This window comes from Erpetoichthys calabaricus, chromosome 2 (genome assembly GCF_900747795.2).
Source record: "Erpetoichthys calabaricus chromosome 2, fErpCal1.3, whole genome shotgun sequence".
Classification (NCBI taxonomy): Eukaryota; Metazoa; Chordata; class Cladistia; order Polypteriformes; family Polypteridae; genus Erpetoichthys; species Erpetoichthys calabaricus.
This window is the reverse complement of record NC_041395.2, coordinates 5589223-5606328: the sequence shown is the minus strand read 5'-3', so window position 1 is coordinate 5606328 and position 17106 is coordinate 5589223. Positions and strand designations below refer to the sequence as shown.

At 41.4% G+C, this 17106-nt stretch overlaps 1 protein-coding gene across 3 annotated transcripts in view; it reads right to left on the bottom strand.

The window, feature by feature from the left end:
* The window catches only part of eif3s10 (eukaryotic translation initiation factor 3, subunit 10 (theta)), an 86773-nt gene continuing 69667 nt past the window's right edge, over positions 1 to 17106 (bottom strand). For all 3 annotated transcript variants that reach the window (XM_028825652.2, XM_051923600.1, XM_051923601.1), the window contains 3 exons: positions 13199 to 13340; positions 9687 to 9874; positions 1 to 969 (listed from right to left, as the gene is read on the bottom strand). In XM_028825652.2, the coding sequence (XP_028681485.2) occupies positions 761 to 969; positions 9687 to 9874; positions 13199 to 13340 (539 nt within the window). In that variant the 3' untranslated portion in view covers positions 1 to 760. The remainder of the gene's footprint in view (positions 970 to 9686; positions 9875 to 13198; positions 13341 to 17106) is intronic.

Genomic DNA, 17106 nt, shown 5'->3' with positions numbered 1-17106 from the left:
AAGCATTTGCCAGATAGCTTTATTAATTCTTTTAAATTAAACACCTAGAAGCCATGCAGCCTGGTCAGTTTTTCATTTTTATTATTTTATTAATGCCAACACAAGTACTACTAGCAACATGTGAAGCTGAAGAACTTACGGTTAAAACACAGGAGCCTTGGAATACGATGTGTGACCTTCACACTTTATATAAAATATTATTTTACCAATATCCTTAGGCAAGTAAATAACTTGATGAAAAATGATTTGAATAATCTGAAAGCCAGAGAGGAAGTCTGGGAATGCAAGTGCCACACGCTTGGCGTAACAACAAGTGTACCTACCAACCATATCAAAAAGTGAGAAACGCCTCACATGTGCCCCCCTCCCCCCCCGGACCAAACACTGCATTCGGCTCCTGCATCATCCAATCAGCAGAGAGCAATCCGTCTCTCCCACACGTGAAGGGTTTGCACCAGGAGCCTGCGCTCCCCAATCAAGCAGCAGAAATCTTTAAATGAAGGCCATTGATGTGTGCAAGGGCTTTGATGGTAAGCGCTTTTCACTTATCAACAAAAGGCAACGTCTACACAAAGCAAACCATTTGTGCCAACCTTACCCATTGCCAGTGGCTAAACGGCACATGATTATTAAGAGCTCCCTCTGCTTTCCAATGGCACGCAATCTGAAAATATGAAGCTGAGGGACTTAAGAGACCAAGGTTCTGGCATATACATCAAAAGGGAGAAAGAAGAGCATTTCATTCAGGTGGAGAGTTTTCTTAGCGGCGGACAGTGGTCCAGCCATCATCATCGATTTCATTCTTGCTGCGCCGCGGAGGCTCTTTGTCTTTCTCCGGTCTCCAGGCGTTTCGCTCTCCGTCCCGCTCTGGTTCCTTTTCCCGCGAGGGTGGAGGCACTCGACGGGGGGTTTCTCGCTCTTCCCGAGGTTCCTCTTTTCGCTCCTCTCCGGGACGTCTCCAGGTACTCCCTAAGAAACAATTAACAAAGGATCATTCAGTGAAAGTAGCTTCAGACGTCTGCTTTTGTAATTGTCTGAATTCTGCATTTCACCCTTGGGACTGATAAAATTGACCTCACCTTTATGGCAATAGAATTCGACTTTAGTCCAAAAACATTGAATTAACTTTTAAAGGAAGACAAGAGTTCCTTGGTGACAATTCAGAAACACCAAATGGTACTTCTTACTTAGTCAAACTTTACAAGAGAATGTCAGAGGTTCAGTGGTTTGTAGCTCTCAGAAAGTCACAGAAGGAGGTGGTGGTGGCAACTGTCACTGTGCCCTGGGGCAGACACGTCTAGGAAACAGTCAGGTACATCATAAAAGCAGGAGCTAGTATGGAAAATAAAAGGTCATTTTATTCTTGTAGTAGCTTAAGGAGATATGAAAACCTATCAGCATTAAACTTAGGAGCAGGCACTGATACAGCCCATCGACGCACCCACCACACGACAAACCACCTCAGGATCCCAGATTAGGACCCGAGTGCAGCCATCAGCACCACACCAGTTCAGATGGAGTGGAACAGTGGGAGGTTAGTTTATGATGACTGGAGTGCCAATTCTGCCACCAACGCCCAAGTTTTCCCTGAGGGCCTACATGCAGGTCAACGTCACACCCAGGACAGAGCAATTTCAGGTTAAGGGCCTTGCTCGGGGGGCCAACAGAGCATTTATGGGATTTGAACCAGCAACCTTCCGATTGCCAGCGGAGATCCCTAGCCTCAGAGCCACCACTCCGCCCCATTAAACTTAGTGTAAGCGTTAATACAAATCAGGCATGCCAAGCAAATAGGTAAATAGAGGCATATGCCATACTTCTTTTTTAATTAAAGCTTAGCTGAAACCCCCAATATCTTATCAACCTGAAGGACAGAAGGGGAGAATGACAGACAGAGGGAGCCCGAGATTTTTTGGGGTGTGTGTGTGCATCTGCAAGTTGAAGGCTGGCTAGAAAATAATAATAAGGGGAAGATGAATAGTAGAACGCGAGAAATATTGGTGGTCTTCATAAAATAAACAAGCAAAATAAACAGCGAATGAGCGGCCTTGAGCGAGGTCAGGATGATTCTATTAACTGTAACTGTTGGTGTGTTCAGGGCTCAGCTCAGTTTGGTTGAGTCCGCGTTATTGATTGTCGCAATAAAGCTAATTACTCTGTTTGCCTATCCTCCGACTTCTAGAGCCTTCTTTCGAGGTGAGAACCTCTGCTGCGTTTTCTGCCCCAACAGTAGTAAGGTACTTTTAGGAAAAATTAATTCAATTACTGAACAAATGCACATGATAAAAAAATAAAAGAAAGATTAAAATCAACACAATACACAAAATTATTGTGTCAAACAAAATATACAAAATAAACATACATAGAACTTTCACTAAGAGGTTTATTAGCGAAAAACAAAAATGAAAACGGGCTTAAAAAAAAAAAAAAAAAGTCTTCATGCTGTGTGTATCTGGCCAGTGACCCCATTAAGTGTCCATCAGGATGGAGAACCTCACTGGTCACTCTCCAAATTTGTTAACTGTACAAGCTGCACAACTAGGATGTACTTAATTAACTAATTCATCATTTGGAAACTAAACATCACCAGAGAACAAACACAAGTTAACAGAGCACATCGCACACAACGTTCAACACACAACACGGTTGACAGAGCACTGCGACTTGACTGTCCCGTCTGAAATGGTTCTTTGTAAAGAATAAAACCGCAAGTAAAATAAAAAGGTTGATCACAGGCCTCACTGGATCAGACTGTCAAGTTCTGAAAAAATTCTAAACAGACGCTCATGAATGAATTGATTTTTTTTTTTTTTTTTACAATTTAAGATAATAAAGAACACAACACTCTATTGTTGACATGGAGCTGGACAGTTTAACATCTGTGGCAGAGCGACGGGCGCTCAGCAGGCTCCTATCAATTATGGAAAATCCACTGCATTCACTAAACAGTGTCATCTCCAGACAGAGGAGCAGCTTCAGTGACAGACTGCTGTCACCGTCCTGCTCCACTGACAGACTGAGGAGATCGTTCCTCCATCACACTATGTGACTCTTCAATTCCACCTGGGGGGGTAAAACGTTAACATTATACAAAGTTATTGTCTGTTTTTACCTGCATTATTATCAATCTTTAATTTAATATTGTTTTTTGTATCAGTAAGGTGCTGCTGGAGTATGTGAATTTCCCCTTGGGATTAATAAAGTATCTATCTATCTATCTATCTATCTATCTATCTATTATATAGTGCCTTTAACATCTATCTATCTATCTATCTATCTATCTATCTATCTATCTATCTATCTATCTATCTATCTAGAGTCATGAGGTGGTAGTCCATTTTTCCCCCAGACAAGAACATTATCAGGTATTGATCCGCATCTTCAAATTGCACAAGAATGGGAGGAAAGCAAACAGCACAACATTTTTGTGAGATTCAGCCATTTTAAAAGAAGACCAGCTGTGCGCTTCTCCTGGCTGATCATCTTACCAGCACAGCAAACTGTCAGCCCCCTTGTCAAAGCCTGTGCCAAGCACCGTTATTGATCTTAGTGCATGTTGAGGCCCAGATGGAAACAATTCACACTGGGGGGGAAAAAAAAATGTCACGCTTACAATCACTCAGTCTTTTACTACATGTGACGAAAATGAGCAAAAACGGATTTAAAATTGCTACAAATCACAAATCAGAAGTACCTCGTCATATCACGGGCGGGAGTACACGTCTAACAGAGAGGAAGAGTGAAATGTATTAACTTCGTTTACTTACTCAAAAACACTGCCTTCAGCTTTTTTATTACCATATCCTCAGCAGGATCAACTCAGCACGTGTTCTAACATTTAATAACCGATTTGTGGCGCTTTAAACTTGCCATTCATGATGCAGAGGGTGATGGTGTGAGGTTATTAGAAGTGGCTGATGTTAAGAGTGGCGTCCAGCAGGGCTGGGACCACCGCTATTTTTAATACATATAAATGACTTGGAAAGGAATACAAGTAACAAGCCAGTTAAGTGTGCAGATGATACCACTGGCAAATAATCTAGAAAGTAAAACTGAGGTTACACATAAAATCAAAAATGCTTTACGTTCTGGAAGTTAAACACACGAATGTCGAGGATGGACTGTATTGTAGCTTTGAATATTTTATATGTAAGCATACATACACACCCATATATATCTATTATTATAAAAACATCCTGTGATGAGACTTTTTGGAAGATTTATTCAAGTCCTGCGAGTCGAGACTTTGGCCATGAGATTATTTCAAGGCCCGCCCTCCTCTCCGCCACGCTCAAGGTCCTCTCACCTCTCATTGGTGTGAATACATTTGTCACACACAGTTCCTGCTCTCTCAGCTCTTATACATTTTTACGTTTTCCTCACTTTAAGTTCCCAATAAAAGAAGACGTATTCTGTCCAAATCTTATTGAAAAATTTCATCCCAAAGGGTTATCAACAGAAGAAATGAGTACACGGGAAATCCAAGAACCGAGAAACAAATTAACGGCAAAAATGTCAATCAGTTACACCGCAAATTGGTTAAATGCATATCAATAGACTCTGCTGAAACAGTTGGTGGTGATGGTGCGGAAGATGAAAACCAACTTATAATATCACAAAGAATATCGACAACCGTTAACACTGTCTGGTCTGCCACCAGCCAAATTACTGTAGAAAGGACGTATCCAAGAAAGGTAATGGAGTACATCTTCAGGGGATAACATTAGACACCAAAGGAGATCTTGATCTGCCATTCGTATTAAAACGTTGAGTTTCATGTTAGAATAGCTTTTACTATGACAATTAACAAATCACAGGGACAAACATTAGAAAAAGTCATTATATTCCATAAAGAGAAAGAAACTAAATTCAATCACCGCCAGTTATACGTTACGTTGTCACAATGAAAGCCCAAACACAGAATCAAAATTCAAAGCGATATTGACGAAAATTTTATTAAAAAAATTGTTTTTACTTAAGTTTTACAAGTTTAAAAAGTTTGTTAATTTCAAAGTTACAGAACGAAATCGTATTACACAACGAATAACTAAATGCAACATGAAACAATTTACTTTCAAATTATTATGTTACTATTTTTTAATATGGTTAATTACTCTCTGTAATGTAAAATAGTAAACTGTACATCTGCATCCCCGTACGCGAGTGGTAGAACCGCAAAAAGGCTAGCACGTAGCACAGGTATTAGGGTTGGCGCGCGTAGCGAGCATGGGCCAAAGCTGCCAAGTAAATAAATAACTAACATATATATTTATAGTCAGTCTGAGTAATAGAAAACCAACAGAGCTAACAGTCATGGCGTGTTCAAGATAATAGCAGTGTGGAGTTCAATTAGTGAGGTCATTCATTAATTCATTTGGTGACAATTATGGCCCTCATTTAAGGAAGGAACGCAGCAAATGTAGTCCATGCTGGTTAGAGTGCATTTCTCTCTGAAAATCGGGAGTAAAATGGGTCACTTCAGACAACAGCGTACTTTGATTAAAAAGTTGATTGGAGAGGGGAAAACAAGTGCAAAAAATGATAGGCTGCACAGCTGATCGCAAATGCTTTAAAATGGTAACCAAAACCTGAAAGACGTGGAAGAAAACGGCAAACTACCATTGGAATGGACTGAAGAAGAGCCAAAATGGCCAAGACTCAGCCAATGATCAGCTCCAGGAATGTCAAAGAAGTGTTTACCAACCTCGGTCCTGTGGGCCCCCCTGTGGCTGCAGGTTTTTGTCCCAACCAGCTTCAGTTTTTACTTGGACTCCTGGGCTAATTAAGTAAGTGTTATTTCCCAAGTTCTGTATTTTGGGAAAAATATAGACATTAGAAAACTAATATATAAATAAATCTATATAAATATACCAAGCAGTTATATGGGAATAATGTATTTTTTTCTTTAACTATATTTTCATCTTCATTCTAATTGTTTAATGAATCCATTATTTACTAATTAGTGGGTTTGATGCCAAAGTACTTGCAGCCTTTGCTTATTCCGTGTTGTTTGCCTGTGTGTCGCTCTGCACATTTTTAATTGTCATTAATAAGATACAGCAAAGGGGAAAAAATGCACAGAGAAAGATGAAAATATAATGAAATCAACAAAAGAGAGTTAAGCATTTAAATCAATAGCAAAAGCAGAAATATTTCTAAATGTCTGATAAATGTAAAAATCATACTGCTGTGTTTTTCTGAATGTAGAAAAAAAGAAAAATAATCCCAGCTAATTAAATGAGATGAGTGCTATCACGTGTTGTCAGTGAGTAGGAATCTGCTTGGAACAAAAACCTGCAGTCACGGGGGTGCCCAGGACCGAGGTTGGTAAACACTGGCCTAAACGTTATATGTGAGTACCTGCGCTACAATTAGAAGACACCTATGTGAAGCCAAGCTATCGACAAGAAGCCCCGGCAAAAGACGTGCTGAAGATGTGACAAGTTGCCAAAGAACACACTAAAGAGAACTGGCGCAACATTTTGTGGACTGATGAAAGTAATATCTTTTTGGTTCTAGGGGCCGCAGACGACCCCCAAACACTGAATTCAAGCCACAGTACATTGTGAAGACAAGTGAAGCAGGGCGGCGCACACATCATGATATGGGGATGTTTCTCATACTATGGAGTCGGGCCTATTCCTCGCATACCAAGGATCATGGATCAGTCTGAATACCTCAAAATACTTGAAGAGGTCGTGTTGCCTTATGCCCTTGAAATGGGTGTTTCAACAAGACAACGACCCCAAACACACCAGTAAACATGCAACATCTTGGTTCCAACCAACAAGATTGATGTTATGGAGTGGTCAGACCTTAATCTTGTGGGGTGACATCAAAAATGCTGTTTCTGAGAGAAAACCAAGAAATGCAGAAGACTTGTGGAATGGAGTCCAATCATCCTGGGCTGTCTGCAGGTGCCAGAAGTCGGTCGACTCCATGCAACAGACATGTGCAGCAGATCTCAGGAACAGTGCTTACTTATAAAACTTAGTATTAGTCGAGTGATTTAAAGGAAAGCAAAATCTTTTTTCAGTTTATACAGTGAATGTTTGAGTTTGTAAAGAATGCAGACACTGCTAGTTTTTTTCTTCAGTTTCTGAAAAAGAATAACACAACTTTGATCCATTTTTCTTTATTTTTTGATTTGGAATATAATGAGCAGTGCTCCCAATGCATTTGTGTGTATGGAAATAAAAGCTCTGATAAGAATTTGGAGCCTTATTCACTTTTTTTAAACACAACCGTATATTATACACATACAGTGCATCTGGAAAGTATTCACAGCGCATCACTTTTTCCACATTTTGTTACGTTACAGCCTTATTCCAAAATGGATTCAATTCATTTTTTACCTCCGAATTCTACATACAACACCCCATAATGATAACGTGAAAAACGTTTACTTGAGATTTTTTCAAATTTATTAAAAATAAAAAAATTGAGAAAGCACATGTCCATAAGTATTCACAGCATTTGCCATGAAGCTCAAAATTGAGCTCAGGTGCATCTTGTTTCCCCTGATCATCCTTGAGATGTTTCTGCAGCTTCATTGGAGTCCACCTGTGGTAAATTCAGTTGACTGGACATGATTTGGAAAGGCACACACCTGTCTATAGAAGGTCCCACAGTTGACAGTTCATGTCAGAGCACAAACCAAGCATGACGTCAAAGGAATTGTCTGTAGACCTCCGAGACAGGATTGTCTTGAGGCACAAATCTGGGGAAGGTTACAGAAAAATTTCTGCTGCTTTGAAGGTCCCAATGAGCACAGTGGCCTCCATCATCCGTAAGTTAAAGAAGTTCGAAACCACCAGGACTCTTCCTAGAGCTGGCCGGCCATCTAAACTGAGCGATCAGGGGAGAAGGGCCTTAGTCAGGGAGGTGACCATGAACCCGATGGTCACTCTGTCACAGCTCCAGAGGTCCTCTGTGGAGAGAGGAGAACCTTCCAGAAGGACAATCATCTCTGCAGCAATCCACCATTCAGGCCTGTATGGCAGAGTGGCCAGACAGAAGCCACTCCTTAGTAAAAGGCACATGGCAGCCCGCCTGGAGTTTGCCAAAAAGCACCTGAAGGACTCTCAGACCATGAGAAAGAAAATTCTCTGGTCTGATGAGACAAAGATTGAACTCTTTGGTGTGAATGCCAGGCATCACGTTTGGAGGAAACCAGGCACCGCTCATCACCAGGCCAATACCTTCCCTACAGTGAAGCATGGTGGTGGCATCATCATGCTGTGGGGATGGGGACTGGGAGACTAGTCAGGATAAAGGGAAAGATGACTGCAGCAATGTACAGAGACATCCTGGATGAAAACCTGCTCCAGAGCGCTCTTGACCTCAGACTGGGGTGACGGTTCATCTTTCAGCAGGACAACGACCCTAAGCACACAGCCAAGATATCAAAGGAGTGGCTTCAGGACAACTCTGTGAATGTCCTTGAGTGGCCCAGCCAGAGCCCAGACTTGAATCAGATTGAACATCTCCGGGCAGATCTTAAAATGGATGTCTACGGACGCTTCCCATCCAACCCGATGGAGCTTGAGAGGTGTTGCAAAGAGGAATGGGCGAAACAGGCCAAGGATAGGTGTTCCAAGCTTGTGGCATCATATTGTGGCATGGATGATAAATTAGACTGGACTGCCAATACTGATGCTCTGTGTAAGAAAGGGCAGAGACGGTTATAATTCCTTAGAAGGCTGGCGTCCTTCAACATCTGCAATAAGATGCTGCAGATGTTCTATCAGACGGTTGTGGCGAGCGCCCTCTTCTACGCAGTGGTGTGCTGGGGAGGCAGCATTAAGAAGACGACAGACGACTCACGCCTGGACAAACTGGTGAGGAAGGCAGGCTCTATTGCTGGAATGGAGCTGGACAGTTTGACATCTGTGGCAGAGCGAAGGGCGCTCAGCAGGCTCCTATCAATCATGGAGAATCCACTGCATCCACTGAACAGGATCATCTCTACACAGAAGAGCAACTTCAGCGACAGACTGCTGTCACCGTCCTGCTCCACTGACAGACTGAGGAGATCGTTCCTCTCCCAAACAATGCAACTCTTCAGTTCCACCCGGGGGGGTAAACGTTATTATATAAAGTTATTGTCTGTTTTTACCTGCATTATTATTAATCTTTAATTTAATATTGTTTTTTTTTTGTATCAGTAAGGTGCTGCTGGAGTATATGAATTTTCCCTTGGGATTAATAAAGTATCTATCTATCTATCAATTCAAAAAGACTTGAGGCTGGAATTGCTGCCAAAGGTGCATTGACAAAGTATTGAGCAAAGGCTGTGAATACTTATGGACATGGGATTTGTGTTGTGTGTAGAATTCTGAGGAAAAAAATTAATTTAATCCATTTTGGAATAAGACTGTAACATAACAAAATGTGAAAAAAGTGATACACTGTGAATACTTTCCGGATGCACTGTATATAATACACACACACACACACACACAAATAAAAGGCTGTAATACTGGGAAACTCATCACGGCACTGAGACAGAACATCTACCAGGGATATTTATAGTTTCTATTATACTGAGCTACTGAAACAGAAGGGCAGAAAGGAAAACCCCTCTTACTGTAATCAAGGTAGGCCAGCAATTGCCACACATCAGTCTCTCTGGAAAGCCTCACATGGGCTTCACAAGCAGCAGCCATTTTCTTTCCAGAACTTACCCTCTTCCCGAGTGTCTCTTGGCGGAGCTCTTCTTTCACGGTCATCTCGTCTGTCTCTTGTCTCGCGCCGGTCACGATCGTCACGTCTTTCACGATCACCACGGTCCCAGTCATCCTTCCGAGGAGAGTCTCGCCAGCTGCTGGTTTCCCCGGTTCCACCTCGTCGCCAGACACTGCTACCTTCCTCCCTGTAGAATTAAGGGCATTGGATCTCTTAGGGATATTGCAAAATGAAAGTGGATTGTTCATATTAAGGATAAGTTTAATCATTTGAATTAAATGAAATGGAGAACTGAAAAGGTTACTCAAACCACTTAACTAGCGGGGAAGAAAAAAAGACCTGAAATGTATCCAAGTGTCTATAGGGTGGTCCAGATCTAATTATGCAACTTTTAATGCAATGCAGGAAAACAATGCAAGACAAAAGAATTGTTCGAAATATCTTGTAATAAATGAATGCTGGGCAGATGCTGCCATCTATCAGCAACAAAAAGAATTTTTTGTGAATTCTCTATGTAATAAAATTTAGTTATAGCGTAATGAAAATTGCATAATTAGATCCGGACATTTTCAGTAACGCTTAAAAGCACAGAACATTCCAGCAATAAGAGCAACAAAAACTGGAGTGAAGTATGCAGTTCTAGCAAAACCGGTGGGTTTGAAACAAACCCCCTGAAGGAATAATGTCAAGTTGCCATAGTCACAAAATACAACATAATGTTTAATTCTAGTTGGCACTTTAACTGTAATCACAAAGGTGATGTTAAGGTCTCAGGAATGACCCAGGATGAGAGGTAAGATGGTGACCCCTAAAAGAGCCTCTGCTGCGTTAAACCAGCTTTACACTAAAGCCCCTCACTCAAGCGAATACCTTAGCATCATTTGTTTAGGGACACAGTGCACTGAATGAGGAGAAACTAAAGCTCAACAGTTCAATGACAGAACTGTGACAATCTCTGCCAGCACACACCGCACCTTTGACAGTCACTTTAACTAAATCACTCCTCTCAATCCCCTTAAATCACTTCACTGCTGGGGGGTTACACAGTTTTATTTCAACATATTTTACAACCAGCATGCTGTTCCCAACTTTAACTGAACTCTGCATTTATTTATCCGGCATACAAATTCCATATTTATTTCAAAGAAATTTTGAATTGTTTTTTCCACTCATACCTTTAAATGCTTATTTTTCATTTGCCACATTCTTTATCATTGTCCCTTTTCCAAAGGGTTTGCTCCCAATATTGCGTCCAAATGCTGTTGAGTAGCAATGGGCTGTGCAGAACACAGTGAAAGCTTAAGGGGAGCAACAACTTCATCGCCATTTTCAATTATCTGCTTATTAAGAAACACTCCTTGAAAATGGGCAGATTAGAATTTGTCACTCAAGTAATGGCTCCCATTGAACATCCAGTGTTGTCAACAGTTCCGGAAAGTATTCACAGCAAGCGCATCACTTTTTCTACATTTTGTTATGTCACAGCCTTATTCCAAAATGGATTAAATTCATTTTTTTCCTCAGAATTCTACACACAACACCCCATAATGACAACGTGAAAAAAGTTTACTTGAGGTTTTTGCAAATTTATTAAAAATAAAAAAATTGAGGAAGCACATGTCCATAAGTATTCACAGCCTTTGCCATGAAGTTCAAAATTGAGCTCAAGTGCATCCTGTTTCCCCTGATCATCCTTGAGATGTTTCTGCAGCTTCATTGGAGTCCACCTGTGGTCAATTCAGTTGACTGGACATGATTTGGAAAGGCACACACCTGTCTATATAAGGTCCCACAGTTGACAGTTCATTTTAGTTTACATTAAACTCCACCTGGCACAAGTCTCCCCAAGCCTGTATTGCAGCTGCCCAAGTCCTTCACTAACAGCTTATTTATTTTATTACTAAATAAAAAAACTGAGAAATCCCATGTCCATAAGTATTCACAGCCTTTGCTCAATACTTTGTCGATGCCCCTTTGGCAGCAATTCCAGCCTCAAGTCTTGTTGAATATGATGCCACAAGCTTGGCACACCTATCCTTGGCCAGTTTCACCCATTCCTCTTTGCAGCACCTCTCAAGCTCCATCAGGCTGGATGGGAAGCGTCGGTGCACAGCCATTTTAAGATCTCTCCAGAGATGTTCAATCAGATTCAAGTCTGGGCTCTGGCTGGGCCACTCAAGGACATTCACAGAGTTGTCCTGAAGCCACTCCTTTGATATCTTGGCTGTGTGCTTAGGGCCGTTGTCCTGCTGAAAGATGAACTGTCGCCCCAGTCTGAGGTCAAGAGCGCTCTGGAGCAGGTTTTCATCCAGGATGTGTCTGTACATTGCTGCTGTCATCTTTCCCTTTATCCTGACTAGTCTCCCAGTCCCCAGAGCATGATGCTGCCACCACCATGCTTCACTGTAGGGATGGTATTGGCCTGGTGATGAGCGGTGCCTGGTTTCCTCCAAACGTGACGCCTGGCATTCACACTAAAGAGTTCAATCTTTGTCTCATTAGACCAGAGAATTTTCTTTCTCATGGTCTGAGAGTCCTTCAGGTGCCTTTTGGCAAACTCCAGGCGGGCTGCCATGTGCCTTTTACTAAGGAGTGGCTTCCGTCTGGCCACTCTACCATACAGGCCTGATTGGTGGATTGCTGCAGAGATGGTTGTCCTTCTGGAAGGTTCTCCTCTCTCCACAGAGGACCTCTGGAGCTCTGACAGAGTGATCATCGGGTTCTTGGTCACCTCCCTGACTAAGGCCCTTCTCCCCCGATCACTCAATTTAGATGGCCAGCCAGCTCTAGGAAGAGTCCTGGTGGTTTCGAACTTCTTCCACTTATGGATGATGGAGGCCACTGTGCTCATTGGGACCTTCAAAGCAGCAGAAATTTTTCTGTAACCTTCCCCAGATTTGTGCCTAGTGACAATTCTGTCTCGGAGGTCTACAGACAATTCCTTTGACTTCATGCTTGGTTTGTGCTCTGACATGAACTGTCAACTGTCGGACCTTATATAGACAGGTGTGTGCCTTTCCAAATCATGTCCAGTCAACTGAATTTACCACAGGTGGACTCCAATGAAGCTGCAGAAACATCTCAAGGATGATCAGGGGAAACAGGATGCACCTGAGCTCAATTTTGAGCTTCATGGCAAAGGCTGTGAATACTTATGTACATGGGATTTCTTAGTTTTTTTATTTTTAATAAATTTGCAAAAACCTCAAGTAAACTTTTTTCACGTTGTCATTATGGGGTGTTGTGTGTAGAATTCTGAGGAAAAAAATGAATTTCATCCATTTTGGAATAAGGCTGTAACATAACAAAATGTGGAAAAAGTGATGCGCTGGGAATACATTCCGGATGCACTGTATAAAGGACTCAAAAACCGGTGGCCTCAGGTGCCGACACAAACACCACACAAAGTGGGACTGGACAACAAATCCACAATAACTGAATTGGTAGAATTACAACATGAAACTCTACAGTAAATTAAACTTAAATATGAAGAACTCCACTGGGCTCTCACCTTGGTGCCCGCCGCTCTCTGAAACGATCAAGGTCTTCTTCCTCTTCTCCTCCGTGACTGTTGTCCCTATCTTCTGAGCCCCCCATGTCACGTGGGGGACCCCAGCTTTCTTCACGAGCCTTTTCTCGCTCTCGCCACCCACCTGCATGAAAGAAAACAAAAAGCACAATGCAATGTTTAGCCAGCTTTAAAATCCCTGGCAATCGTCGTATGCTTTTATCACATTCTACTCTGTAGCCGTAAGGAGCCCAGCTAGAAGAGACAACTACATGGACTCAACACAGAAGAACTGCAGGAATAACAAGCAGAGACTACGCTGAGCCATCCAAGGCAGAACTCTGGTCTCAGCCAAAATGAAAAGCAATCATGACTCTACAGCATGTTACAGAGCCTGAACCAAATATTAATGTAAGTCACTTTGTCTCTAGATAAATGATCAGTCTGTTACTATCTCATATGGTGGTCTCCAGGCAATAACCAACCACATTTACCTCCCCCACCCCACCCAGTGTTAAATGACTACTGGCAAGTTTCTGAAAATTCTTTCGATAGAAAAAGCACTTTACTACATCACCCAAAATGGTGTGTGCTCCTCAACTGGAATCAGCACCTTCAACACTTAAATTAGATGTGTGCACTTACTACGGATTTAAACAATGTAAAGAACCACAAGTTGATAAAAGCAAAGGTAATCTGTGTAGCTCAGAAGTTTTTGTGTTATAACAACTTATCCCCGAAGTCACCCACAAACGTAACCTCAGTTGACATCCAAACAAGGAGAGCCTGAACAATCAGCACTGGAGACAGCAGCTACTTCCAAGTGACCATTTAATTTGTCACACATCCAAACAAATATCAGAATCTATCTGTTAAGACATGAGACCTTACACTGTTATTGAAAATAAAGGCTTTAGACAAATGATAAAGGTTGTGAAACTGCAGTATGCGATATCAACCAGAAAGCAAATGGGTGAAGTTACTGTACCCAGGCATTAGATCATCTCAAGGCATAATGTGATCCACCATAGCTATGCTAAGACACACAACTGTATGTGCCTGATGACCCCGACTCTTTCGTCTCACTCACCCCAATGTCTCACTTGTGTTTCTGAATGGATGAATAGGAATTTTCTCAAATAAGGAGAAAACAGAAATTTTAGTGATTAGCAAAAATGAATATAATGAGGGTATTAGAAATAAACTTGATCCACTAAGACAAAAGGTAAAGAATTGAGGGGTAACTATTGACTCTGACCTCAATTTTAAATCGCATATTAATCAGATTACTAGGACAGCATTTTTTTCCCACTTAAGGAATATAGCAAAAGTGAGACCTCTTATAACATTGTAAGATGCTGAGAAATAAGTTCACAATTTTGTTTTTAGTTGATTAGATTACTGTGACACACTCCTCTCAGGACCACCAAAAAAAGACATCAATCGGTTATAGCGAGTGCAGAATGGAGCTCCTAGAATCTTAACTAGGAAAGAAAATCTGAACACATCACACTAGTCTTAGCGTCGCTACACTGGTTACCTGTGCCATTTAGAATGGACTTTAAAATCCTGCTGATGGTTTACAAAGCCTTCAGTAATCTGCTCCATCTTATATCTCTGAATGTCTCTCACCTTACACTCCAAATCATAACCTTAGATCTTCAAATGAGGGTCTGCTAAGAATTCCAAGAGCTAAACTTAAAAGAAGTGGTGAGGCGGGCGGCCTTCTGCTGTTATGAGCCTAAAACCTCATAACATAATAATCTCAAAACATAATCTAACAAGGGGCTGAAACATAGCACATAAAATATGTAGCAGACGTTACAAAAGGACTTCTTAATGAGCGGACAGTAATACAGTTTATTTCTGTATAGCCCAAATCACACAGGAAGTGCCGCAATGGGCTTTAACAAGCCGTGACTCTTGACAGCCACCCAGCCTTGACTCTGTAAGTAGACAAGGAAAAACTCCCAAAAAACCTAGTAGGGAAAAATGGAAGAAACCTTGGGAAAGGCAGTTCAAAGAGAGACCCCTTTCCAGGTAGGTTGGGCGTGCAGTGGGTGTCAAAAGAAGGGGGTCAATACAATACAATACACAGAACAGAACAATAAAATATAAAAATTGTTTTTAGAAGTACGGAGCAGAGTTTAACAGGAGATGATATCACATAATAAGATTTGGATAATTTTAGACTCCTGGAGACTTCATCCATTAAGCTGCCTCCCTCATTTGGCCATTCCACGGCTGAAACAGTGTTGGGCCAGCCAATCCGATGAAAGTACCCCTCTTTCTCACGATTCCTGCGATCCTCCATCAGGGATGACTTTACCGTAGGCAGGCAAAACAACCTGGCAGGTGGGCCGTGGCACCAAGTGCCACATTTGAGTACCGAGATGAGAAACAGAATAGGTGAGGGTTAGTATCCAATTCTAACTATCATGTTACTTATGTTTTAGTGCTAATGACTAACAACAGAGATGCAGTCTGTACAGTTAATCAGCAGCTCTAGTCAGGGTGTGCTAAACTGAAGTAGTGAGTCTTCAGCCGGGATTTAAAAGCTGAGACCGAAGGGGCATCTCTTATAGTAGCAGGCAGACCAGTCCACAGTTTAGGGGCCCTGTAACTAAAAGCTCGACCTGCCATTGTTATTTTATTAATCCTTGGAACCATAAGTAGACCAGCACCTTGCGATCTTAATGTGCGCTCTGGTTTGTAAGTCATGATAAGTTCAGACAAGTAAGCCGGACCTCAGCCATTTAATGCTTTATATGTTAAAAGGAGGATTTTGAAATCTGCCCTAAACTTAACCGGAAGCCAGTGTAAGGATTTAAGAACTGGAGTTATGTGTTCGTATTTTCTTGTTCTTGTAATAATTCTTGCAGCCGCATTTTGTATTAACTGGAGGCTGTATAAAGAACAGTTTGAACATCCAGTGAACACCGCATTGCATTAGTCAATCCTACTAGAGATAAATGCATGAATTAATTTCTCAGAATCCTGTTTATTTAGAAAGCGCCTTAATTTCCTAACATTTTTAAGATGGAAGAAGCATGTTTTGGACAACTTTGTAATATGCGCTTTAAATGACATGCTAGAGTCAAAGATAATTCCTTGATTGTGGGCTGATTGAGTAAATTTAATTGGGATTCCAACGGAGTTAAATGATGACAAAATATTGTTATGATCAGCGTCATTCCCTCCAACAATTAACATCTGTTTAATCTGTATTTAAAGACAAGTAGTTCTCATTCATCCACTCCTTTAATTCACTAACACAACTAATTAAAGACAACATCAAAGAAACTTCATCTGATTTAAATGAAAGGTGTAACTGGGTGTCATCTGCATACGAGTGAAAATTAACATTATGTTTCCTAATGAGAGATCCCAGTGGAAGCATGTAAAGTGAGAACAGTAAAGGTCCCAGTACTGAGCCCTGCCGGACACCATATTGAACTTCTGTGTATAATGATGGAGTACTGTCAGCACATTTCTGTACATATTGGAATCGATTTGATAAGTAAGAACTAAACCAAGCGAGCACGGTGCCTGTAAGCCCAACATAATTTTCTAGCCTGTGTAGTAAAACAGAATGGTCGATGGTGTCAAACTCTGCACTTAAGTCCAACAACATAATTACAGTGGAGTTTCCTTCATCGGAGGATATCAGAATGTCGTTTACAACCCGCGTTAGTGCCGTTTCTGTACTGTGACCAGTGCGAAAACTAGACGAATTTCTCAAATAAATTGTAATGCGTAAGGTGTGTCTGAAGCTGACTGGCAACTACTTTTTCTAGTAGAGAGAAACGGTACATTTGAAATAGGCCTATAATTATTTAGTATGTGTGGGTCTAGGTCTGACTTTTTAAGTAATGGTTTAATGACTGACACTTTTAGTGTATCAGGTACTG